Source organism: Mycteria americana, chromosome 1 (assembly GCF_035582795.1).
Source record: "Mycteria americana isolate JAX WOST 10 ecotype Jacksonville Zoo and Gardens chromosome 1, USCA_MyAme_1.0, whole genome shotgun sequence".
NCBI classification, from domain to species: domain Eukaryota; kingdom Metazoa; phylum Chordata; class Aves; order Ciconiiformes; family Ciconiidae; genus Mycteria; species Mycteria americana.
This window is the reverse complement of record NC_134365.1, coordinates 7,692,861-7,718,549: the sequence shown is the minus strand read 5'-3', so window position 1 is coordinate 7,718,549 and position 25,689 is coordinate 7,692,861. Positions and strand designations below refer to the sequence as shown.

Genomic DNA, 25,689 nt, shown 5'->3' with positions numbered 1-25,689 from the left:
TACCTCTGGTCCTGGAGTTTCTCCTCTCTTGTGTTGGAAACCAAATAATCTGCCTGGGAGGCCATGCTCTCGTTTGACATGGGAACAGTGATATAGTTTACTGATAAAAAAAAATAAATACTGCAAGTTGTGGAAATAAGAGAAAAATACTAAAGAGCAGTGCAGTTTGGAGCTGTAGGTGAGCTGGGGGGGCTTTTGATAACTGTTTCTTCATGGCCACTCCTCCTTCGTCTGCCTAATTTCCAGGGGGAACCAAGTAGGACCTTCTGGAGATGAAAGTCTCCATTTGGGATCTCATTTATGGCTGTTTCAATTTTCTGGGATGACATGTTCAGACATAGTTACAAGCAGCAAACTGGTGTGCCATTACTAAATCAAGATGGCTCATGTTTCCTGGTGTCTCACACACAAATGTTTAGAGGTGGAAATACAACAGAAGATAAGAGTAGGAAACAAATTTTCTTAAAATCATTCTCAAAAGCTTCCATCAAAGTGAAATGTGCACAAGTTTCTTCAGTTAATATCCTTGAGCCAAGCAAAGCCAGCTTCCAAGCAGTCCACAAGATGAGTTTGTTAGGAAGGCAGAGGGGTGACTTTTGCTCCGGTGCTAACAAGGGGTGACTTTAGTGACCTGTAAGGGATTTTCACAGGCCCTGTTGGATTGTGTAAGTGGTTGCCCCCACCACATCTTCCAGGAGGTGGGAGCTCCCTTCCAGCACCTGTTCCCAGCCCAGGCTTCTAAAATTGGCAATAAACTATTTCCCATTGATGGCAAAGAAGAAGGAAGCAAGGAGGAAGGACACGAAGTCCGTGGATTGAGAAGAACAAGCATGATGCGAAATCAGGTTGCCTACATCTGGTGCCCATACCTGGTCAGTGGTGACCCAGGGGAGTACCAGGCGAAGGTGAGCTTCAGAGCTGAAATGGTCCTTGACACCTGCTTGGCTGTGAAAGAGCTGAAATGAACCAGTTGCACTCATTTTCTTCACATACAGTAAAAGACTGCCAGCATTCCCCCTTGCCCCTCAAGATCCACAGCATACCAACAGATATCTAAATCAGGTATCCAGGGAAGAGTGTAAGAAGAGGGTAATGATATATGGTGGTTCCTGCTGATGCTCTCCCAGCCTCCAGTGTTTTCAGGTGAAGGACTCTCTGTGGTGAAGTAATTTCCATATATTTAGTTGTTTCTATATATTCAGTGACTTTCAGTGGATTTATCTTCTATGAAGCTGACCAGCCTCCTCTTCAGAATCACCACTTTTTGATTGCATTGAACCTGGTTCCTACTGTATCATCTGATATTCCCAGTTCTTCTGCTGGAAGAAGCTATCAGTCTCTGTTTACTCCCTCCATGGCACTCGTGATTGTGTAGACCTCTATCCTATATCCTCTCACAGCACAGGACTCAAGGTTACAGACTGCGCTTGATGTCTGAGCCTCAAAGGAGGTTGTTTCTGTCCTATCCTGGATGGGAATCAGCTACCACAAATGCTCTGCAATGCAAGTCCATGAGAAAAGAAGAAGTAAAGCACCTTCCCTGACTGTCTGGGACCTCCCACTGCTATTGCCACAGGGAAATTTCAATGTTTTGCCTAGACTGCTGGAAGTGCCAACAGGGAAAGCAAATATTTGTGTGTAAGACTTAACCCCAAAAAGATTAAGTGCAGATGGATGTCAATGGTGCCAGCAACCTGCGAGAGAAAGTGAAAACTGAGAAGGACGTAAAAACACAACATGGTGTGGAAAAAAAAAAAGAAAGAATAAAATGCAAAACAGATTAGAAGCAAATCAGGGAGAAGGAAAATTTCAGCAGAGCTTTTTCCTTTACCAAAGAAGGGCAGCATGAAGACCAGCAAGAGGAGCACTTCATCAGGGGCTCATCAGGGTTAGCAGCTTGGGAGTCTCCAAGGGCGAGCACGAAGTAGGGAGGGGGTAGGAATATCAGCATGAGGGATGCAGCTTGGTGGGATGCTGCATGGACAGTAGATGCCTTTTGAAATTGAGAAGGGCCCTGGAGGTGATGAATATCTTGCACGGCCTTCAGTTCCCACCTCTTCAGTTCTGTAAGTCAATTCCTAACTGGGGAAATGGTGATCCGTGGGAAGAGGTTTGGTTTTGTGAAGCTTGGTCCATGTTCTGTGGGAGGAGAGCCGTGCAGTTTGGAAAGTGTCCATCTCGGGAAAATCTAAGTGGTAGGGCTGTCTAGACTAGTCAGGAAGGCGTGAACAAATAACCAGGGGAAAATAGAAGAAGAAGAAGAAAAGAAAGCGTGATTCTTCACTTAGAATTAAATTAAGATGTCAGGAAAAAAATGAATCAAAGCTTCAAAGGATGCAAACAGAAGACACTTTTAACTGACTTTATTCTAATGCTGTGAACCCAGTTAACAAGGAGGGGAAATCAGACATGCCCATCGTTGGACTTACATGCCGCTGCTGGAAGCGGGTGGGGAGATCTGTGATAGGAATGTTACAATTAATTATTATAAATCTCTTTGTAATGACCGTGTGGGCAGCGTGCAGGTGTGTGTGAGGACCTTGGCAGCCTGACAAAAATGTAATTACCGGTTATGGAGTTAGCGGCGATATAGAAGCAAACGCTCTTCGGCGCTTTGTCGATCAGCAAAGTGCTAATTAGCGATTGCTAGAGGCCACCGTGTTTCTCTGGAGAGGAAAGTAGCACCTCCTTAAACACCTGGATGTGGCGTGGGTGGGAGTGCGGAGGGAAGCGTGACTTACCTGGGAGGCTGCAATTACGGCGAGGATTTCCTGACTCGGAAATCAAACCAGAACAGTTCTGCCTTAAATCTTTTTTTTTTTTTTTTGACCTGCAACTGGTAATTGGTAGCAATATATGTCCATATAACCCAACTTAAATATGACAATTTTTTAAACCAAAGTAGATCATTAATCTTTCCTTTAGTTTGCCAGGGGTCATGATGGACTCCCCACCCCTGAAAAAGGGGTTGAATCTTTTTTCTAGGAAAGTTATGCACCTGCTGAGGTAATTTGGTTAGCATAAGGGATGTTTTACAACAATTTTATACGGGAAGTCAGAGTCAGATCTAATCTGGTTTAAACAGAACTGATTCTTGTTGCCCTCATTGCCCGATACTGGACCTGAGCTTTCAGTATGTTATTTTCTACTTTGGCTAACAGAAAGCGTGTTTTTTGGGGCCATGTGCCATGTAGCAGAGAATTCAATGTCCTTGCCCCAAAGCCCATCCTTAGGGATTTTTTTCCCTGTGAGCCATGGGAAACTTTGTACAGCCATGATCACAAGGAAATCCCAACCACAGGAGGGAACACGAAGTAGCCCTGAAAGCAAGGTCAGAAGTTGTCCAAGGCACCATTTTACCAAGCTCGACTATAGCTGGAGAGTCAGAGTGAGAAAAAGCATTGCCATATAGAAGCTGTCTTCTAAAATCACTTCAGAACAGGAGCCTTTTAAAGTTTCCCATCAAATGCAATAAAACACGCTGTACAGCATCTTTAAAAACGGGGAAAGCAAGGGCTGATACATCTCTGCCACAGCAGTGACAGCCAAGTAGTGCTTGTCAGGCCTGGGTTCCTTTAAAAATGTGCGCTGAGCCCTTTCGCACTCTTAGTGCTGTTTGCTGAAGTATTAAGGAAATGGGAAAGCGTCCAGAAAACTGGTTCAACTCAGCTGACACTGTGAAGTTTAAAAAAAGAAGCAGGAAGGAGATCGAGGTCTGCAGCACGCTGCTGACCTGCCGCTGGCCAGGGACGCGGCGATGCATCACGCTGGTCCTGCCGGCGCAGCCCCGCACTTGGAGGTGTCCGGCAGCTGTTGAAAGGCCGGTTGGAATAACATCTGCTCACAGCTGCTACGGGGGTTTTTTTGGGTCCTGATGGAAATAGGGAGAGGGATTTTTGAGGTAGCCTTCAGGAAGTTTTTGATTCTGCTGACTACAATGAGTGAAAGTGCCCCGTAATGCCACAGTGCGCTTGAAGACATGGAAAATCTGTAACAGTGAATTGATTGTAATTTTTCAGAGCTGAGCAGAGCTGTGTCCTCTTCCTCTGAACTTCTGCAAGCCTCTCAGATGCTGTGTGTGAATTATTTGTGTGCTGTAGTGGTTTAATGCATAACACACATGCAGGATGAAGACTGAGGAGTGCCCATCTGGGGTTCCCACAGACATGCTTTGTCATGGCCATTACTGTAACTTCATTGTTTCTTAACCAGGATTTTTAAAGTCCAGGCAACCCACATCTGCATCCACTGTGTCACCGTCCAAGATTCAAAACTCAGCTCTGAACTGATTAGGTATAACTACATATAACTCCTTCTTGCAATTTAACATCGAGGGGAGTTGATACTAGAAACTACTTAACTATTTTTTCAGGTAAGGTAGGGTTTATTACAGGATGCCTCTCTTCTCCTCTTCCGCTGTATATGATTTTGTGTAGACCTCATGAACTACGAGTCCTATGTACAAAAATAAAGTAATAAATGCATTTGAAAGCTGAAGCCAGTTTCAGAATTTTTTGAATAAAAGTGGCTTTGTTAGTTTAGGGTATTGGTCTACTTTGATAAGTGGTAGAGGTGGAACATTGCTTTGTGAGCTCTTCTTTCACCACTGTCTGGAGTAGACTTGGGTTTTGGGTTGGCCAAACAAAGAGGCAAAAGGCTGTCTGCAAACCCAAGGAGGAGCCTGAACTTTGGGGTTAAGCCCAGTAATTGAATAAAGTGGTGTTTATGTTGGATTATCTCTAGAATTTTCTTGTTTCTTGATTATTGTTACATATGCATCAGTTTTATTCTAATTGTCTGAAAAGGCTTTTGAATAATTAAGCTTTGAAATGCCTCGGAAATATTCCCTCGTCAATCAAAGGCATACACAAGGATGTAGCATGCATTTTCAAGAATTTTCACTAAATTTAAGTATTCAAATTAGTGACCTAAGACATGAGTTTACACCTACCAGCAGTGATACCACTGACTTCAAAAGGCACATGTAAGCTGACCTGCGGCTGTTGGACAAATGGCAATTTCTTTAGCTGCTATCGCATTACTTTTGATCTCCTTTCTGTTGCCTTATCCAAATTGCTACCTGGTCATGTAAGCAAGTCTTAGACTCATTGCCTTGAGTCTATAGCAGAGCATCTCCTCTCATTTGTTACTCTCCAGCCCCTCGCACAAAGCAAACGGTCGGGGCAAACTCAATTTCTTGGCATTTTTGGGTAGATTTGAACATCTGTGGCTTTTACTGAACTCAGTCCAGCTCCAACCTCATGGTGTACCTGAAAATCACATTCTGGTTGTATCTGAGGCACTCACTTCAGAACTGGAGTATCAAAACAATTTTTAGCTGGCTTTAAGATGTGGACAGTCATTAGCAGAGCTGGGAGGCAATACGGGGATCCTTGTATCTACTGACTTCTTCTTGCTGCTAGACATATGCCTTCCTTCACATGTAACTCTGAAACCAATATCCCTGTTTCTTCGCCTATATTTCATGTGTGGTATTTTGGGGAGAGCTCATTACAGCCAAGCTCAAGTGGAGCCAGTGCTTAGTTACAAGTGCAAACATATCATGAATGTCTGTCTTGCATTAGGATCTTTCCAGAAGGCATTAAAACACAGCCAAGGTGGCTTCATGGGCTCTGCGTTCTCCCAGCACTTGTTGGTTCAACTGTTCTTAAAAAATGTGGGCGTTTGGGAGAGCGTGGATGTCAGCACCAGTAAGGATTTGCAGTGTGTCAAGTAGAGGGAAATAGGCGGGTTATTTTAGAACCGAGCCAGCCCTCCTCTTTGCTCATGCTTTCAAGTGAAACTTCAGGGAGAGAAATGTAGCGAGCTCCAGTGGTAGATGGCTCTTTGGGGAGCCTCCAGCTGCGATTTCTGAGTTACAATTGGATTACACAATCCCAGAGCCACATTGCACATTCATCACCAGCTCCTGTCCGCAGCCGAGCTGTGAGGGGCCCCGCCAGCCCAGTGCTGAGACCTCCAGAGGCTCAGCCCATTGGTAAGGATGGGAAGCAAATGTGAAAACTGTTGCGTTGCAGGCTGTGCAATGATTGTGAGGGCTACTGTTTGAAGTTTTCCCAAGCCACAGAGCTCAGGGAAAACACCTACGGGAATAGTAGCCATCCTAAGTTTGTCAACAAGAAGACGTGTCAAATCAGTGCAATCTCCTTCATGACAGGGAACAAGCCTGGTGAGTAGGAGACATGTAGTTTTGCTTGGCAAATGTTGATTCAGTTCACAGAGAGGTTTTGGTGCACACCAAGTAGATTCCTCCTGGGGGAAACACAGCCAGGCTGCTCTAGGCGCCTGTCTGGTGTGCACCAACTCCTAATGGGAACACAAGGGATTCACGGTTGGTCCTTCATACACCTTCTCATCCCCTTTCCCCGTATATTTGCTCACCCCAAACCCACCTAGAGCTTCAGTGTGCAGATATGTTCCTCTTGCTCCAACTGACTTGCTAATGTGGATGTAGCCAACAGCCCCAGCCTTTTTGCAGTGTCTCACCTGAGACCTTGAGTTTCAGGAACCCAAATCTCACTGTGGGTTTCTGGCACACAGAGTTACTCATCTCTGCTGCCTCTTTGCTCTTCCCTTTGAGTCAGTCCACAGGCAACTTCTCCGGCCACTTTACTGCTTAGGCATGGGTCAGGCCATCGCTGTTGCACTGGTCTGGCATGGCAATGTGACAGAAGGGATGGAGGAGTACAACATTGCCCATGGCTTGGTGAGGGATTTCTGTGTCCTTTTGCTGGAAGACACGATCATAACACCTTCCAGCTGACCAGCATTGAACTGAATAGTCTCAGCAGATCAGGAGAAGCTTTAAGGTATCACATCAAGGCATTTACTCTTAAGTTTTCCAAAAAGCCTGATGTCTCAAGCAAAACTAGCTTCATTTTATCCATGGTCAAGTGCAATCTCTGCCTTGCTCTCAGTTTGCATCCAAAGCATTTAAGACACAGGTTCATCAATGTGTTCACCAGTTTTTAGTAAGCTGGGGCTGAGTTTCTGCTTTCTGACAGCTCTGCCTAGACTGACGTATGTTCCTGTCCTTTCCTTCTGTGCAGGGATGGGTCTCCTCGTTTCCATTGAAAACCTCCATGGTGCAGAGTCTCCTTTTATTTTGGCACATATCAGGAATTACTTCATAAAAGTCACTGAGGAGGAAAGTTGGAATTATCTTCAGATTTTATAACTTGGCTAAAAAAATCTGTCTGCAAGCTAAAATTTGACACATAAATCTCAGCCAGGAAATAATTTACTTTCTCTTCTTCCATCAAAACAGCAAACAACTCCTCCCCCTTCCAAACACTTGCAAATTTCTCAATGGAAAAAGGTTATTTTAGGAAGGGATTAAATAAAGAAACGTTAGTAAGTGGCAGGATCTCTAGGGTGGGGAGTATATGGAAGGAAAAACACTTGAAATGATGCAATTTTTTATGGGTTTTTTTGTGCTGCTTCACTTGAAATGCCTCACAACTATCCTGAGGGAGCAGTGTAGATCACCAGTTTGATTGCCTTTCAGTAACACCGGCTGCCACGAGAAGTGTAGGTGCTGTATGCCAGTACAGTGATGTACTTGCTAACACGATTAAACAGACCAAGGCAGAACTGAGAGATCAGTCTGGATGGGAATCAGATTAAAAAAATTGGTCATCTAGTCTTTCCAGCTGAGCTTGTGTTGCAGTTTACATGTATTAACCCTAAATCACATCTGGCTGATGGAGAGAGGCTTCAAGCACCTGCAGGAAAGGGTCTCTACCAATCGCTCCAGGGGCTTAGTGCCCTGTTCTTGCTGTGCTCTTCCACACTCGCTCAAACTCCCATTAATTTCTGTCTTAGCTGAAGAGTGAGAATAAATGTTTCCTTCCCTTCCTATAAAAACTCCTTGTGTATTCTTCTGCTGGCTTTTCTGCTGGTTTATTGACCCTTAGGTCCGGAAGAATCAGAGGTGTGACCATTGGCATGTTGTTGCCCAACTGCTTGCACCTGTTTTGTCCCTGTCGGTGAATGGTGCCTAAAGAACAGTTGGTTTTTAACCCGTGTCCCGACGAGGGCAGTTGCTGGAAGTTGTCCCTTCAGTCATGCTTGAAACATTTGGTCTTGGGGCTATAACACCTACCTGTCTGCAGAGCCAGGATTTTCTCTTTCTTGGGTAACATAGACTTAAATGCCTCAATCTGTGACACTCAGAGATGCAACTTTTATATTACAAACTTTTATTGACTAAACCCCTGATTATTGAAAGCTCGACCAGTCATGTGCTCCAGTGCTGCACAATTGATCCAGGATCCTTACTGGAAAATGGGTTTCCAGATCGCTGGAGACAAGGCTGCAGTGGTAGGCAATGCCTAGCAGTACCATTTGTGGAAAAATGTGGTTTCTGGGCTCATACTCTGAATTTGCACAGACAAGCACTGAGACCATTCTGCATGCAAGTGAAGGTCTGCATGCAAGTCTCAACTCAGGTCCTGGCTCCCCTATTGTTCCTGTCCCCACACTATTCAGACATCAAATATAGACCTTTCTGGTTTAGACTATAATGGCTAAGAAAGCTCTGTAAATCAGAGATGACCTGGAATCCCCATTTTTGGAGATGGGGAATTGAAGCACAGAAAAACTAGTTCTCACTGGGACTGCTTTTCCCCTAATCAATTATTGCTCTCTCTGTAATGGAGACATCTAGTTCCTTTCCTCTGATTAGGACATTGATTTTATCTGCCCTCTTTGATTAGGTGTGAAGTGTGCATGTTGCTTAATGAGAACAAGCTGTTCAGATAATGCAGCTCAAAATAATTGTGATTTTGCTTTTCCAAAATTACCATTGCCAAAAGACAAGGAAAGTGTCCTAGTTAAGGGACTAGACTAGCCTAGGTCCTGGCTTCCTCGGAGTGGGGTTTTTTTGGGTTTTTTTGTCTTTTTTTTATTGCTATAATGTTAGGTAATTCTTGTAGGGTTGTGTGGATGGTGCCTGGTGTGGACACTGTGATTGCTACTGCAGGAGGGGTGGGAGGCAATTCAGATCATCTGCTCTTTGGGGCTGTCCAGATCCTGGCTCTTGCTATTGCTAAAGGGATGCAATACAAAGCTGGTGAAAGCACAGGTAACTTCTGTGGCAGAGAAGTGTGAGCAAAGAAAAAGGAATATCCACAGAAGAATTTTGGACTGTTAGAAAAAGTTACTTTCATAATCAGATTTAAAGCCCTCATATGCAGACACATATGCAAGTAGTAAAACAGACTTACAGGGATATATTTGGTACCTGCTTCTAAGTATTTGGCCAGGAACAATGGCAAATTTTACAGGTAAGTGCACATGACAGCAGGATTTTACAAGATTTTGCAGACCACAGAACAGTTATTCACAAAAGAGCCAAAACCCGAAGTAGTGTGTGATTGAACTGTAGCTCAGAGGTATTGCCATGTGTTCGTGTGCAGTGGTGTGGCACTTGCTATGTAATTATCTCACTGCAACACAATTATTAACTTAGGATTAAACAGTTCAGAGCCACCATCGTAACATTAACCAGCAGTGGAGTGCGTGCTCTATAATTGAGATGCTTGCAGGGAAGAGTTCACCACAGGGCATCTGTCAGCCCCACGGGCATTTTGTCTGATGTAGCTGTGGCTGCAATCCTCCTTCTCCTGAAATCAGGCTGGAAAGAGGGCTCCAGGCTCTTGTGTATGGGGAGACCCGACTCACGCTTACCCTAGGACCTGATTTTCCATGGGCATTTTAATCAGTCCTGTGTGAAAGGTTTTTCCCTGTATAAGGCAGTAAGTTGGGCAGCATTGATGGGAGTTTCTGATGCTTCTGTGTGTGTCTGAAGCACAGCAAAGCAGCAGGGAGAGACTTGGGCCATTAAATGTGATGTTGGATTGCAAATATGACCCTGTATTTCCCTGACCTGAAATTTCTACTGAGAACTGAAATACTGGCTCAGGAACAGGACCCTATCTGAGGGATTGTACTAGAGTGAAACAGCAGCTTTTGACTCCCATGGAAACAGCCATTAATGCCCCAAATGCTTAAGGCCATTTGAGCACAGGCAAGCGGGAGGGTGGTCCCCTAAATACTATGTCTCTGCACCTTGAAGACTGGTTATTTGCCAAACACTGCCATGCTCAGAGTAGCATGTTGCCCATTTATCGCATCCAGGGTGGTCCGGGCCCTTTCAGGATTTACAGCCCACGCAGCAGCCGGAGCTGTGGACAGGCTGCTCTGAGCTGCCCGGTGGGACGGGAATATCTGTGAGTAGCAGTGAGCTCCCTTCAGCCAGATGTTAGTGCTCGGAGCTTGTTATTCAGAGCTGCTGATTAGTCTCTCAGGCATTTTGCCTCCTCGGTTCCTTTCTCGGCGTGCTGACGTTAGCCAGAGAGCGCCTGCAGACCGCAGATGTTTGTTTTTCTATCCCTTTGTCTTTGCTTCTTCAACCTCACTGAAGCTTTTCCACTTCACCGCTGTGGCAACCCGTGGCACTTCCGTGCTTGGATGAGGGCTGAGCCTGGTCCTCTGCTGTGCATGTGCCTGTTCGTCACTGCTGGCTCGGTCATCTCTCCTGAGGCTGCTTGCGTGGGGTACAGCAAACAGCTTCTTGCTGAGGTCTCCTCTTTGCTCTGGGCTTGCAGAACAGCTTGGGAGCAGATGCAGATGCCCTTCGTCAAGCCCCTGTGCTTCATCCAGTCTGATTTCAATGCCACTGCCATCATTTCCCTCAAGGTGTCACAGATCCCTTGTTGCTTGCAGGGAAAGGCTTCATTAGAGCCTCTTGTCCTGCTCCTGCCGTGGCAGGGGCTTATCCGGCTGTGTGCGTAAGCACAGTGTCAGAGTTGTTTCCACACTACTCTGCTCTGCTTTAGTGCCTGCTTCCCTGCTCTAAATTAGTTTCTCTGACTCATCCTCCAGAGGAATTTCTGTCTCTCCACTGACTGTAGAAAGAGCCCAGAAAAACCAATGCTTCCTACCCAGCATCTAGGTTAGATACATTAAGTAGGGTGGTGCAAAGACTACCCCAAGGGACCCACCGAGCCCAGTTGAATACGGGTCTGCGTATGCCCTTTTCACTCTCCCCGCTTTTCTGCACCCCAGTGGACTTGGCAAATGAAGTAAAACGGCTCTGGCAGTTCCTACGGATGCTCAGCAGTGATGCAGACACCTCTGCTTCCCAGCGGCACCGGAGGACAGCAGGTTGCCCCGGGGCACCTGCGTTTGCTCTTCGAAATCCAGAAGCTGAGCACAGCAGCAGTGCACGCTCAGGGCTTCCAGCTGAGCCTGCAGCCAAGGAAATCCTATCTGTTTGTAAAGGCAGCTGAGCTGCAGCAGCTTATGTGAAGTATGAAGCCAAGACGTCCACAGTGGAGGGATTTATAGGGGAACATGACTTTTATAGACATTGTGTTAACTTTAAACATTTGCCTTTCTCAGCACGGGTTCTCCTCCTGTGCATAAAACTTCCCCTAGGTATGATATATTTGCTGGGGAGGAGACATGGACTCCACTTACAGTGAAAGTCCCTGTTTCTGTGCTTTCTTGAGAGGCAGCATTTAATGCATTACAGTCACACTGTGGCCATTTACAAATACCCGTCCACAGCCTGCTGGGATTTGCTCTGCTTCTCTCTTTCCCCATTTTGACTTAGAGGTGACAGAGGAGCGAAGGTTTTTTCATATTATATATAAAATATATTTTATTATATATTTAATGATCCCAGTCCTTCTGTTCTCTTCTCGGCAGAGAGGATGCGGGCACTGAGCATTTGCACTCTGAACCTGCCGGGGGGTAACCAGAGGTCTGGCATTGCCTTACCCACAGGAGGCTTTGAGTTCGTTAAGCTCTTAGTCAACCTTGTTTCACTGTTTCCATGTGCCGCCCTCCTCCCACAGCCCACATCTCCCACCTGTTATTTTGTACTCCTAACAGCTATGTTTAATCTAAACCTCAGCTTGCAGACGCCCATACAGCACCTGCCACGCCAGAACATCGATCACCTCTGTTAGGACCCCCGGGGAACTCCTATGAGTTGTAATACATTAGGCTGAAGTAAACCATACTTAAAGTAAACACCCCAAGCCAGCATAACCCTGGTTTAAACTAATATTGTTCTCATGCAAATTAATATTGGTAAAGATAAACACGTTTCCTCACCAGCTGATGCTGGTTCTTGGCTTCAGCTGCATCTGGGGATGGTGTATTTGAATATATTGTACTTCCTTCGCTGCTACCCTGCTATAGGGTGCATGCTGTCTATTTAACAGGACCATTAAATTAAATGAAGTTTCTAGCCGTTGTAACACAAGGTAGAAGTCAGCTCATTCAAAAATCAACACCAACATTTCAACAAATAGGAGCAAAAGCGTAAGATGCCGTGCTGCTCTGATCAGCAGTTTCTCATTTCCCTGCGTTCCCATCAGCGAGAGGGAAGGACACAACACGCTCTGTTTCTGAGTCTTGCTGGTTTTATCCCTTCCTTGCTATTTAATTAATTCTCTGTGTGTTGTGTGGGGGGAATGGTGACCTAATCCTATTGAAATACAAGCCAAGTAAAACAAGTTTAGGTGGAGACGCGGTCACACAGCAACTTTCAGTCGGAGAACAATACACTTGAGGTAAGGTATATTGGCAAAGTAGTTTTAGGCATATCAGGCCTAATTAGTTTTATTGTGATAATAATAATGCTAGGTGGGAAAAAGCTGAGTTGGAAATTAAAGTGGATAGCAAGTTTTGGAAAGTTTGGTAGCTGTGGAAATGGAAAGTTTCTGTACAAGTTATAGAAAAAAAAGCCTCTTACAGAGACTTCTGAAGCCCAGCTGAAACTGCAACCCTAGCTCTGAGACAGAAATGAAAAAAACAAAACAAAACCAGAAAAAGCAGTAACTCAGTAACTCACTCATTTTCAGAATTCAGGCAGAGCAAAATGCAGAAATCTATGAAGCAGCCTGTCTTGTGAGACAGACTTAAAAATCTGTTTGTTCTCAGCACCTAAATTGCTACTAGCCACAGAGAACAGATTTTTTTTTTTTCCTTACTTAAAACGTTTTCCTTTAAGCTCAGTATAGTTGAACTGGGTAGTGCACTTTAACATTCAGTGTCGTTTACCTATAAGTAAGCAGCTTAATCCATGCCTGCACCGTGTACTCTCTGGGAAGAGAGGTGTATCAGGAATATCTACCACCCATGCATGGTACCTAGAAGGAACCAGAGCAGATGCTGCATTGCCTTGGGGTGTATTTGCAATTTGTATCCTGCAAATACTGTGTTACAAAGTCTACGAGCTATCTGCCCTTGCAATGAGCTCTGTCCATCCCCCGTAATGGGGGTGGAGAGCCAAGACTAGCGTCCCGGCTGCTGCCTCTGCTTTTGCACGCTGTGGAGGCATGTGCCACCCCACGGTTCTTTATTTCACTGGCCACCCTGAGTATTTTTGATGGAGGGAGTCAGAGAGGGGTGACATGGGTCTCAGGCAAGAGGCTGGCAGGGGGGGACCACCTGTCCCTGGGGCTAAACCCCTGGGATGGCTGTAAGACCCTCCGCTTCCCCCCAGCCCTGACCCGTCTCAGCGGGTGTGCATTGCCCAACCTTGAGCCGGGAGCGGTGCCAAAGGCTGGGAAGCTCTTGGAAATGCAGAAAGCACAAGGTATGGGGCTGGTGGGGCTGAGCGCTGAACCCAACGCTCGGCGGCTGCAGCCAGGCGAGGAGGAGTACGGCTGCTCCTGCTAAACCACTTAGACACGAGACTTCGCTGCCACTCCCCTCCCAGATCCACCACTGCATTCCTGTGGCATCTTGGGCGAATCGCTCAGAGGAACGTTTTCAAAGGAAACAAGGCGAGAGCGGAGCCCCTCCGCCTTGGAGCAACTGGGAAAAGCAGCCGGCTGGCTCTTGGTGTGCCGCCCTCGCCCACGCTGCGCTGCCTGCGTGGTCAGTGAGGAGAGGAAAGGGACTTGGAGATGCCCCAGAGTGAGGTCCTGCCCTCTTGATTTATTTTTCTCTTCCTGGAGACCTTCTGTCTCCCACTGCCTGGGCAGAGAATTTAGGGATTTACTGTCAGGACTGACTTATCTGCTCACTTGGCGCAAGTGAGGTGCCTGTGGTAGGCAGCCTGGCTCATACCCTACACCTTTTTTTTCCCTTTCCTGTCTTCTTGATTAGTGTGGTTTTTATTCTTGTTAAACCGTTGCCTTTTTTCCTTTGCAAGTATAGGGAATAAGGTGTTGATCCCTTCCTGTGTACTGACAGTGACCAATCCAAGTACCGTGGAGACACATTTCCACCTCCATCCCCAATCTTGGCAGACAGGACCGTGTGCGACTGTCACCTGGTATCTTTGCATCCTCCCCCTCAGCAGCATCTCAGGCTTCAGTGTCAAAGTGTCTGGGGAAAGCAATGCCCCAGGACATGCTCTACACATGATTTTAGGACCAGGGACCTCTCTCCAGGTACCTCCAGGGTTGAGAGTCTTTTCACCAGCCCTGAAGTGCCTCCTAACCCCCCTGTGTCCTCTAAAACCACCTCCAGCGTAGGAGCAGGGGTGCACTGGCTGTGAGCTTGAAGGCCAAAGGCACGGTTTTGAAATGGATGCCTGCAACACCCACTGCAGATGAGAGCCACCAGCAATTCAGACACCTTGCCAGAGAGGAAGGTCTAGTTTTTCAAAGTACTTCATCAGAGGGAACTATCTCTTTTTAAAAAATCTGTTGTTCAGCTTAAGATCATTATTTTTTAAAAGTTCAGAAGAAAAAGAGTAAGTTGCGAGTGTTTTTCCTTTTGGAAAACACTCTTCCCTGAGAGTAAACCATCCTCTGTGCTGAGTCAGTGTCTTGGTGGAGCTGCTGGCACTCGGGCCTTACGTCACAGCTTGTAAACACCACTCACATTTTCCAGGTACATGGGCCCTTCTCAGCCACTCAGGGGGACGTCAGGGCCAAGTATCACCCAAGAGACCTGCCAAGACGGTGTTCAAGAGCTGACCCTGGCAGGCCCTCCAACAGTTCTTCGGGTGGTTTTCCACCAAGCAGCGTTTTGATGCAGATTGGAACAAATAAGGCTGTTTTTAAAGACTCCCGATTGCCCATGGATATGGATTTGGATCTGTTTCCAGGGCAAGGTTCTCCAAACTCCAAGAAAACTATCTGTATGCTGCCTTTGCAGCCTGCCCCGGCTAGGCAGTGATGCCAGCTGCCATTTCATGGGACTGGGTGCGGGATCCATCTCAGTCTGAGCTAGTTATCTAGGCAATGGAGAGGGGTCCCCAAAAGTGGTCCACCCGAGGTAGGTGTCTAAGGTAGGCAAGAAGTCTCCCCTTGGACGTGCCCATTCCTCTCCAGTGACAGTTGGGAAAGGCGAGACAACTTGCCTTGACTGGCTGTGTCTTAGGAGTTTAAAGTGAAAATCTGCTTTTAGTGAGCAGTGAGATGGGGAAGAAAAGCACTGTTCATAGTGCCGAGACACCTGGGGGTGGGGGTGGCCTGGCAGAGGCTCCCTGCAGGCAGTGCTTCATACCTCAGTGAAGTCCCCATTTCTAATATTTTGAATGAACTGCAGACTTGTGCCACAAGCCTTACACCTCCCATGGCAATTGCTAACCCGGCATTCAGTAAGGTAAGAACAGCCGCCATCGTTTCTTTCTCCATCCAGGTCTTATGTATCTTGGTGATTCATATGAAGTCCTAGGGTGAAATCCCAGCTTGTCCTCATTAATGCCGGCGATGCTGGATCTGCCCTCGGGACCCTGTTTCGGTACCTCTGAAAGGTGCGGTCTTGCAGCAAGCAGAGGTGGTTTAACCCAGCACTGCCATGCCCCCACCACTTCACCCAACACGATGGTTTAACAGTGCTGACAGGGGCTTTTCCACACTTCGGCAGGAGTGTTAGTCTTGGCTGAAAAGTCCCAGTAACTGGAGGTTAAGTCACTCCATCCCAAACCCAATACCCTCCGCTGCCAGACCCCTCCTGCTATCCTTTGCCGCACCATCCGTCTTTCCATCCAACATGCTCGCTCCCACGTAGCCTGCCCAAAGGGGCTGAACAAAAGGAGAAAGTGATGCTCGGAGTCTGAAATGTGGCCATGGCAAGGCAGCACTTAAAGGGGGCCTCCCTGGCCAGGAGAGCTGAAGATTGTCTGAGTGAGCTGTGTCGTGTCCTTATCAGCTTTCCCAGGGCACAGAGCCCGTCCTCTTGCTAAGAGCACAGAAGGGGTTGGGGAAATAAATCCTGGTGGAGTTAAACAAAAATAAAGAGCTATGTTTGGCTCCTGAGCCCCTTGAGAGAGAGCGCATGAATTATTGCTGTGCTGAGACAAATAGAGCTGGAGGTACACACTTCGTGCTGCATAAGGTTTCAGTTTAAGATGTTTTATATAACTTGAACAGTGGCAAAGCACAGAGCAGCAAGTCAGCGTGCAGCAAATGGATAGTTTTTACCTTTTCTGTGGAGCAGATGTATAGCAGGGAAGCGCGAGAGGAGAGCGGTGCGGGGTTGTGGTGAGCTCACTGGGGTGCAGTGCAGAGGAGGCTCTGCAGCAGAGCAGGAGCTGTGCTTCCCAGCCCGCAGTGCTTGGGATGCATTTCCAGAGAGAGATGCTCTCGTTTCTTCCGCCAGACACTCTCAAGAGGTTGTGGTGGGGCGATGCTGGGTCTGGGATGCTGAAGGAGTATCCCAGCTAGACACTGCTCCAGTTAGCAGTGCAGGTCAGGAGGAAGATTTGAGGGCAAGAAACCAAAGTGACCCATGCCCAGTTCTTCTAAAAACACATAATGTCCACGCAGAGATGAGGTCTTACTGTCACACATTTAAAGACATACGTACAATCACCTTGCCTGACACCCTGTATCTAAATGTCCAAAAATACTGTCTGAATATGAAAGATATTTTTAGGAGACCTGAAATGAAACACTTTTAGGTAGTGGGGCTCCAGTGCTTTTTAGCTGTGCTGCCCATAGGGAGAATGCATGAGGAGCCAGCCAGAACTCAACTTCTCTCCCTTTGGTAAACGAAGGGCAAGACTTGGGTGCCACTGCTGGGTTTTGAGTGACTTGAGCTCTGTAACGCTAACTTCAGCCATTTATGGACAATTTGTGGTGGATGAACACTACCATTGCACCTTTATCCATCCTTTAGCCACTGTCCCATTCTAATGAAGCTTATAGAAGGCAGATGTGTGTGTCTGTCAATCAGAGAGATGTATATATACGTCAATTCAGGGTGTTTGGTAAAGGGCTCGCATGCCTGTAATGTGACGCTCAGAAAATCAGTTTGATTTGTTACAGTGCTGATTTGTTTGGCAGATGGACAGATTTTGTAAATCATCTCGATGTGGTGAAACTTAAAACTGGGTATATTTGTAACAGGATGTTTCAGACAAATACTCAAATATATTTAATTTGGAGTTTCACAGCTGTAGGCTGTCTGGGATAAATCCTAAGGAGCTGTACTGCTACCTTTCTTGTTACATCTCCTGGTACTGCTCTGGACTCGAGTTTAACCACTGCTGAGGATGCCCTGCTAAAAAACTGTGGAACACACAGACATGCAGACAGAGATCTCCAGAACACACAACTCTTCTGAACTGTGGGTCACCAGAGAACATAACTTTGAAGGAAACCTAGAAAAGTAACCCATAAGTTTTTCTGAGGAGCCATTTCCTGGTCCTTCTCTCCATTTCCCAGGTCTGTGGGCATGTATGCCACGCTGAGTGTGGCATTTCAGAGCCACACTTAACTGTCTGCTGTTGATACCTTGTGGGAATGGGAGTTGCCAGCTACTCATCCTTTCCTGTCCTTTCCTTCAGTGGCACCAAGTGGAACTGGGTCCTCAGTGACTTACCTTGCTGGATGGAGATTCCATTATCCCTTCAATATTGCATAAAAAGAAAAAAACCCTACCTTCTCTAGCGTACGTGACATGGCAAGCTGTGGTGCGGAATGGGAGCACAGGCCATTCCCAGAAACAAAATCCAGTTCTCTGTAGCTTTTAGCAATGCCTTTGGACTAAGGTCTGATCTTGATGGTCATCAAGTGCAAAGTGTGCACATTTATGGGTGCGTGAGACCAGACAAAATGAGGTGTGAAATTCCTGTCTGTAGATATGCTCCATAGGAACAACTGCGCAATGCAGGGATATCTCATCTGGCTGTAAACAAAAAGTATTCAAGTAGCAACACGGACTGAGGGCTGGTTAACTTCTCACCCGTTTGTTCAGCAGCTGCATTAGTTATACAGGCTGTACTGAGCTCCTAGCTGTCGCAGTTACACAGTTCTCAGCACCAGTTTAAAAATAACTTGGTTGCACCCATGTGAACTGCAGCCCTCGCAGTAACAGCAAGGGTAGGACAGCACTCACATTTAAACATCATCCTCACTGCAGAGCTCTGTCAAAAATGCTGTTTGTAACCAGCTGGTGAGAATGTGAGGACTCCACCTTGTTATTTTTCCCCATGCAGATGGAGCAAAGAGTTTATTTTTCAGCTGGTAGTCCTGCGATTGCAGGCAGGCATCCAATTATCAAGCTGGGCTCTTCCTATCGCCTGCCCTGTTGATAAGCAAAGCTGTGTATGTCTGATGGTACCTCAGTTTTTTATAACTGTGTTGTTCCAGTGATCTCTCTGGAAATCTCCAAGTAATTTAAGCACTAAACCATGGGTTTCAGACTGGAGAGTGAGGACCTGGAAGTGGAACAGCATAAGCAAATGAGCTGGCTAGCTTTTTGATGGTGTTTGAGAAGTTTCTGAGTGGCTCTGTAGAGCTGGACTACCTCTGCTAACAGAGGACCAACCTCAAAAAGTTTGAGAGTGCCTCTGGGATGAGGCTAATGCCATCCCTGATGTCTGCCATCAGACATTACCATTCCCCCACCAGCCAGCCCAGAGAGATGAGACATGGTTGGGTTCGCACAACCTCACACTTCAGCTGCATTAATTGTTTGCCTCTCTGCATTGGACTCTGTCTTATGCCATGCATCAATGGAAAATGCAAGAAATCCCTCATGAAGTAGAGTTTCCACCTCCTGTTTTCCCAACAGACGTCTTTTCCTAACTCAGTGCTCTCCTTTGCAGGGATTCAAATTCAAGAAGTGTTCTGCTTGAAGTTTTGCAAGGGTTTGGCAAACACAAAAGCCAAGCGGTTCTGGCTGTTTTCAAATAGCACTTGGAATGAGCTGTGATCAAAACCAAATTCCCTCTTCTTCAGTCCAATTTCTGACCCTCTATCTGTGAGCTCCCAGTCTCCCTAGCATGCATTTATAAAAGAGCCATAGGGAGAGGACAGTTGGGGCAAGCATTTGCCTTTTAGCAAAGCCCTGCAGTGCTTTTGCGCAAGAAGCAAGAGTTTATGGCGACTGGAAGCAGTTGCTGTGTTTGTGTTGACTGGCCATGGTTTTCAGCTGCTGGGGGTTTCCAAAGCAAATGAAATGTTAATCATCAAAGTGGGCTCCCTCCCCTACTTTCAGTTGTTGAAAATACTACAAAGTAAGATGGAAAGAAACATGTAATCCTTCATCATCACAGTGAGGATTTACTTGTTTATTTAGATTCCCTGTCTGTTCCAAATGTTCTGCCAGAGAAAGCCCATCCAGGCTCCAGGAGTGCTTGACACACATAAAAAAAAATCTAGATGTATATAGGAGATAAATCCAGAAGACACTGCCTTTCCTTACCGCACACCAGTGCAGCAATCAGCTGAAAGTCCCACTTGCACAATAAAATATCTCAGGATGCTTTTTGTAAGAAAAAAAAGGAAGGTGAGACATCATCCTGAGCACAAATAGGTTTCCATGGTGGCTCCTCTAGACCAGAAACTTTATGGTGGGGCTGTCCTGGAGCCCCAGGCACCTCCCCTTTTTCTGCCTGGAAAATGTTGCCCAGGTAGAAAACATGGAACTTGATGCCTTTGTAGCCAGTGGAACGAGAGAGTTGTGTTCAGAGGGTGATTCCTCCCCCTGCCCTAGGAGGTGGAGATCACCCTCTTGAAGGCTGTCTCTCCCTGCAGACATTACAGGGGAAACCGAAAGAGAGGAGCCCCGATGTGTGGCTCACGTTTAGCTGCTTAAGAGAAGGCAGCTGAATCCCGTCCCACATAACACTGTGTGTCAGGAGCACAACTCCTTTGCACTGGAACTAGCTGGCAGCCTTTGTAGCTGGTGTTTCTCATCCCATTCCTATTGCTGCACCTACAAACAGGAAGCAAGTCAGAAGCAGGTGACTGTAGACATGGCAATCACATATAGCTGAGATGAGATAGACCTCTGGGTCATCCTAGGATGAGGTAGTAGAGGAAGAACAATTGTCCGACAGATGTTTTGCATTTGGACCATCATCCGACCCAGGGGATTTGAAAATGCCCTGTGAGCTGCTCTTCTAGTGATGCCTTGGGTGCAGCACCTTTGAAGCGGGATCCTTTTTTTTTTTTGCCTATCTAAGAGCCACAGGCATGAGTGGACATTGAGAGCTTGATGTGCCTACTGGGGACAATATTGCAATAAGTTGGTAGTAGAGGGTAGAATGGGAGGGGCAATTTTCAGCCAATGACCCCCCCAAAAAATCACTTCTGTTAAAGTTATGGGATCCTGAATGCTCCTAGAAACTGCTGGGATTTTACCCTTTAGGGTTTCACCTGAAAGAAATCCATATAATGAAATATTTAAGACAACTCAGTTCTTGAAAAGGCAAAACCAACCAGTTCTGTGTTTTGCAGGTGCTGTCCTTATTTCACATGTTGACATAAAGAGCAAAGGGCAGGCTCACATCAAAATCTGGAGTTTCTGAAGGGCTGCTAAGTTGAATCAAATCTAGAGTTTTCCAATAGGAATCGATAAGATACGAGGAAATGGAATGAAGCTGCGTCAGGGGAAGTTCAGATTGGACATTAGGAAAAGGTTCTTCACTGAGAGGGTGATCGGTCACTGGGACACATCGGCTCCCCAGGGAAGTGGTCACGGCCTCAAGTCTGTCAGAGTTCAAGGAGGGCCTGGACGATGCTCTTAGTCATACAGTTTAGTTTTAGGTAGTCCTGTGAGGAGCAGGGAGTTGAACTCAAGGATCCTTATGGGTCCCTTCCAACTTGAGAGATTCTATGATTCTATGAATAGTGACACCCTTTGGCCTGAACTCCAGTTTCATACCAGAAATAGGGCAGCCTTCCTCCATAAATTCAGTGTAGCCTCAGTGAGCTGGACAGGTTTGTCAAAATAGCTCAAAAAAGTAATTGTGAATCACTATATAATGAAGATCTATGGTTTGGGGCTTTATCTGAATACAGAAGTGAAAGAGAGGATTTTAGTAGAAAAGGTGTAAAAAAAAAAGTAGAACTTCAAAAAAAGCATTCTTCTTTGGAAGAGCTGTGAGGTGTTTCAGGGAACCCTGAATTAACCCTTGCTTTAATAAGTTTTTGTGTAAAGTTCACCCATTCCTATTTTGTTTCTGCTGTCCCTGCAGCTCATGTGTTCCTCAGTCCAGAAAGCCCTGTTTGAGGAGGAGGACAGAGTGAAGAAGCTGCAGCAGAAGGTGGCGACGCTGGAGAAGCGCAACAAGCAGCTGCGAGATCGGGTGAAGAAAGTCAAGAGGTCTCTCCGGCAAGCCAGGAAAAACACCAGGCACATGGAGCAGATGAACCGGAAGCTCAGCGAGAAACTTTCCTCTGCAGGTGGTCAAATCCCCTATATTAACTCTTTGAAGCAGGAGAACTCCCATGCTACCTACCTTAAAGTATAAGGCAAGGGTAAGTGCTCAGGCCAATGATAATGGTGAATTTTGCCCACGTTAGATCAGGATCTGGCCCTCACACCTTGTCTACACTGTGCTTCAAACCTTGCATGGAAAATGAATCTGAACTTGCTTTAGACACAGTGCTAGATTAAACAGGAATGCAAACTGGATTTGGCTGTGCGTTGGAGGCACAGCCCAAAGCCATGTCCTCGCTGTCCTCAGTGGACACAGAGCCAGACAGTAATCTGTGCTTCTCCGCCCTCACCCCCCTCCACCTCCGTCACCAGTTTTAGGTTGTCTTTGATGAAGGTGTCAGTTCAGCCCCAGGGGCCATTGCAGGCACTTGCCACAGGAGCTCTTCTTGCCAATTTACCTCCTCCACATGGGCTGGGCAAGCAAGGCCAGGGGGATATATGGAGATGGATGCTGTGGGAAGGATGCAGGCATGAATACTCTTTGCTCCATCATCACCCCCAAGCCCTCATCCTCGCTTTAGCTTTACTAAAGTCTACATCCAGTGTCTGAGCAAAGGCTATGTCTAGGACACACAGCCAGTCTGGGCCCCTCTTCAAAAAGAAGTATAGATGTGCCCAAATTGTCTTAAGACTTTCTAAATATTCTAAATAAAATCCGTAAAAATCCCTAAAAAGTCTAAATAAAATATCTAATATTTTTTATTTTATCAGGAAGTGCCTCAAGGGTCTCAGTAACTCCCTCAGATGCCTTTCGGGACTGTGTCTAGGACCTAATCCACCTCCTGCAGTCAGGAGTGAACTTAGCCTGACTATTAGTGGGTGCTGGATCAGGACCAGCAGACAATTTCAGATCCCGTTTACAAGCAGGTTTAATTTACAGTGTGGACAAGGCTTCAAGTTTTGTAATCACTGTTTGAGGTATAATGGAGGTTGCTGGGCAGCCTCACTTAGTTACACTTAGATATTGTAGAGACCACATCAATATCAACAGGGCATTAAAAATTAAGGTAGTTTATATATGTATATATTTTAAAATCCTATAGAAAATATTTTTATTACACATTTCATATAGTCTAATTTCTTAAAATATGAAGTAAATCCCATTTCTTGGTTATCTCGTTAAAAAAAAGTCCATCATGTCCTTTATTAGACATTTACAAACTGACTTCTGCTCAGGCGGCATAGGTTAAGGCATCAGTATCCGTGGCTGATAATGTTTTCAGCCGATTCAATGTACCAGAGCATGTCTTGGGTCTTAGTACTCAACCAACCTTCCTTCATAACAGGGCACCATAAGGAGAGAAAGGTAGAAGAAGAGTTTTTGTGGTTTTCTTCCCTTCTTAAAATAGTTTTTCTTACTCCAAGCATAAGACCTGAGTGCAGATATGCTTCACGCTTTTAGACAGGGGTAGCTGGCCTTTGCCCAGCCCTGGGCAGCACTGACAGTCTGCCAGGGCTAAACCTGATTTGTACAAGGTGTACTGATCCAGACGATCTTTAACATAGAGGTGAGGCCCTCAGAAATAACTGTGCAAACCACCGCTCTGCTCCTAACTCTCCACACTTTACCAGATCACTGCATGGTCTCCACGCTGTGCCTCAGCACTCAAAATTAGAGTATATCCAGGCCACAGCCCTGCTGGACCACGCTTGAACTATCCCTGCGCTAGGAAAAGCCTGTATCAGCTTTCAGCCATGAGCTTCAGTCCAAGCTGAACTCAGAAGTTAAGCCTTGTGTTGGCTTCTAGGATGCTGCTGAGTTTAATTACCTTCCAGTTTTGCTCCTTTTGGAAAAAGAGCTTTTTTCTTTTCTTTCTCCCCCCCTCTTGAAATAATATTGGCATTTCTTAAGATTCTGACTCCTCCACAAGCTCCACTGGTTTCAAAGGCTTTGCCTACCAAATCAGCACAATTTGAGTTGTTTTGTGCTGTAGTCAGCAATGCTGTTTCCTGAGAATTACTAGAGACCTAAGGCTTCCCTAGAAGCTATCAAGAGATCTTAACTCCAAAATTTAAATCCATGGGAAAGTAACTAATTTTGGGGGGTTTGTTTCTCATTTCTAAACTGCTGTTTTAATAAATGAATTGTTTTTCCTGGTATAGGTATTAAAAGCTTGTGTTTTAATTTTTTGTTAATAAAAATATTCCCTCTCTTATTCATTCATGTTTTATAAATGCTCATATAAAACTGAGAAAGTATAGTTAATATAGCTACATCTTTGCTATTCTTACAAATTTTCCAAACACAGTGTTGAAAAACTTTCTCTTTTGGCTGATATTTTTGTCTCTTGATGAAAAGATTGGAATTTTCTTCCTATTTCCCCCTTTCTCTAGCTTAAAAAAAAAAGTAAACCATTTTGTTCTCCTTGTCAGTTTTGTGAGAATTTTGTTACTTTGCAAAGAAAACAAAACCAAAACCCCCAAATGCAAAATCCAAATGCAACCCAAAATGTCCCCTCTGGGTACAAAACCAAAAAAGGTTGTTTCCTTGTGAGTTTTTTTCCTTTCCTGCCTGCTTGGTTTTGGATCTTTTCCAGAGATAAGGACTAGCAGTCAGATCAGATCACAAGTTAACCCTCTCAACAAGTAACAGGGAATGCCAAGCCCAAATAAAAATGCTATTAAAGTGTCACCATTGATTGCCTGTCCCTGCTGGTGACAGTATCCAGAGAGTGATCAGGGAGGCTGTACGGGCAGGAAACATGAGTGGGAAGAGGAATTTGGGTTACGTCCATTCAGGTTGGTACACGTCACATAGGGCCTGACACATACTCTAATTTTTAGACCTCCTCCGTAGCAACTTCAGGGACCAGCTAATCTGGAAACCCACAAAAAGGGCAAAATTTCATGCCATTTTCCAAATTAATGTGAAAGGCATGATTGAATATGTTCCTCTTGAAGAGCTACGTGGAAGAGACTGGGGTGCAGAAATGCAGAGGAGGTTGGCATAGCTAGATGGGTTGGCAAGGGATGGTATAGAAACCCAAAAACATCCTGGCGAAAAAAAGAAAAAAAAAGCAGAAATGTTCAAATGAGGAAAGCAATTGGTTAGAAACAACACTAAATGTGGCAGTCCCCCATAAGAAGTTCAAAGATGCTTTACTATTTAATAACGTCTGCTTTTGTAAACACATCAGGAGCTAGAAGGCTGCCAGAACTTCTGGAGGGCCAGTGCTAGGGGTTCCCAGAGCAGATGAAGCCAGGACTGGAGGCAAGGAAGGGCTTTTCGGCATCTGTGTTCACCGTGGAGGAATTTAGGGATGCTTTCGTGGCCCAATCAATTTTTCCTAATGGATCCAGAGGATGACAAGAAGAAGTGAAGGAGCACAACAAATAGTAACAAATTGCAAGGACAGAGGGAAAATGGGTATGAACAGTAACAGTGAGTAGACTTAGCTGAGTGATGCTGAGTAAGTGATTGACAACAAAAATAAATGAAATGCAATGTAAGGTAATGTAAAAAGATACTAATGGGGGAAAAGAAAAACAGTGTTGTCTTTTCACATGGAATGAGATGCTCTGAGCTGGCATCAGCCAGCTAATATCATTGTATACAATTAGTGGTCAATTAGTCGATCAATTGGATTAACCTAGTATCATGATGATAGGGAGGTTACACCATATCATTCTATGAAAACTTTGGCTCAACATTTAGCTGCAGTCAAAAAGGTAGGTGAAGTGGTACAAATTGTTAGGAAAGGGCTAGAGACCATCATTACAATGCTAAGTATGAGGTATGCCCACTTCTGGGATGCAGTGTGTAGTTATTCCCCATCTTAAAAAAAGTGTCTAACAGGAAATGTATAGTGGGAGGGAAAAAGGAAAATCCAGAAACTAGAGTAGCTTCATATGACAAGCAACCATATTTTCAGGACTTTGGGCTGGAGAAGAGAAGAGAGAGGAGAATGACAGAGGGAAACAGGAGAGGGGAAATCTTGGGACTGATCTCTCTTCACCACCACCACCACATGTCTCTGTTGTGCTATTTCAGTCACTGGTTAAACTTTTGCAAGGTTT

At 45.6% G+C, this 25,689-nt stretch overlaps 1 protein-coding gene across 1 annotated transcript in view; it reads left to right on the top strand.

The window, feature by feature from the left end:
• Positions 1 to 23,809, top strand: part of CCDC3 (coiled-coil domain containing 3) — a 43,301-nt gene extending 19,492 nt beyond the window's left edge. The window contains exon 3 of the mRNA XM_075522089.1: positions 21,428 to 23,809. Within this exon, the coding sequence (XP_075378204.1) occupies positions 21,428 to 21,703 (276 nt within the window). The 3' untranslated portion in view covers positions 21,704 to 23,809. The remainder of the gene's footprint in view (positions 1 to 21,427) is intronic.
• The last annotated feature ends 1,880 nt before the right edge of the window (positions 23,810 to 25,689 follow it).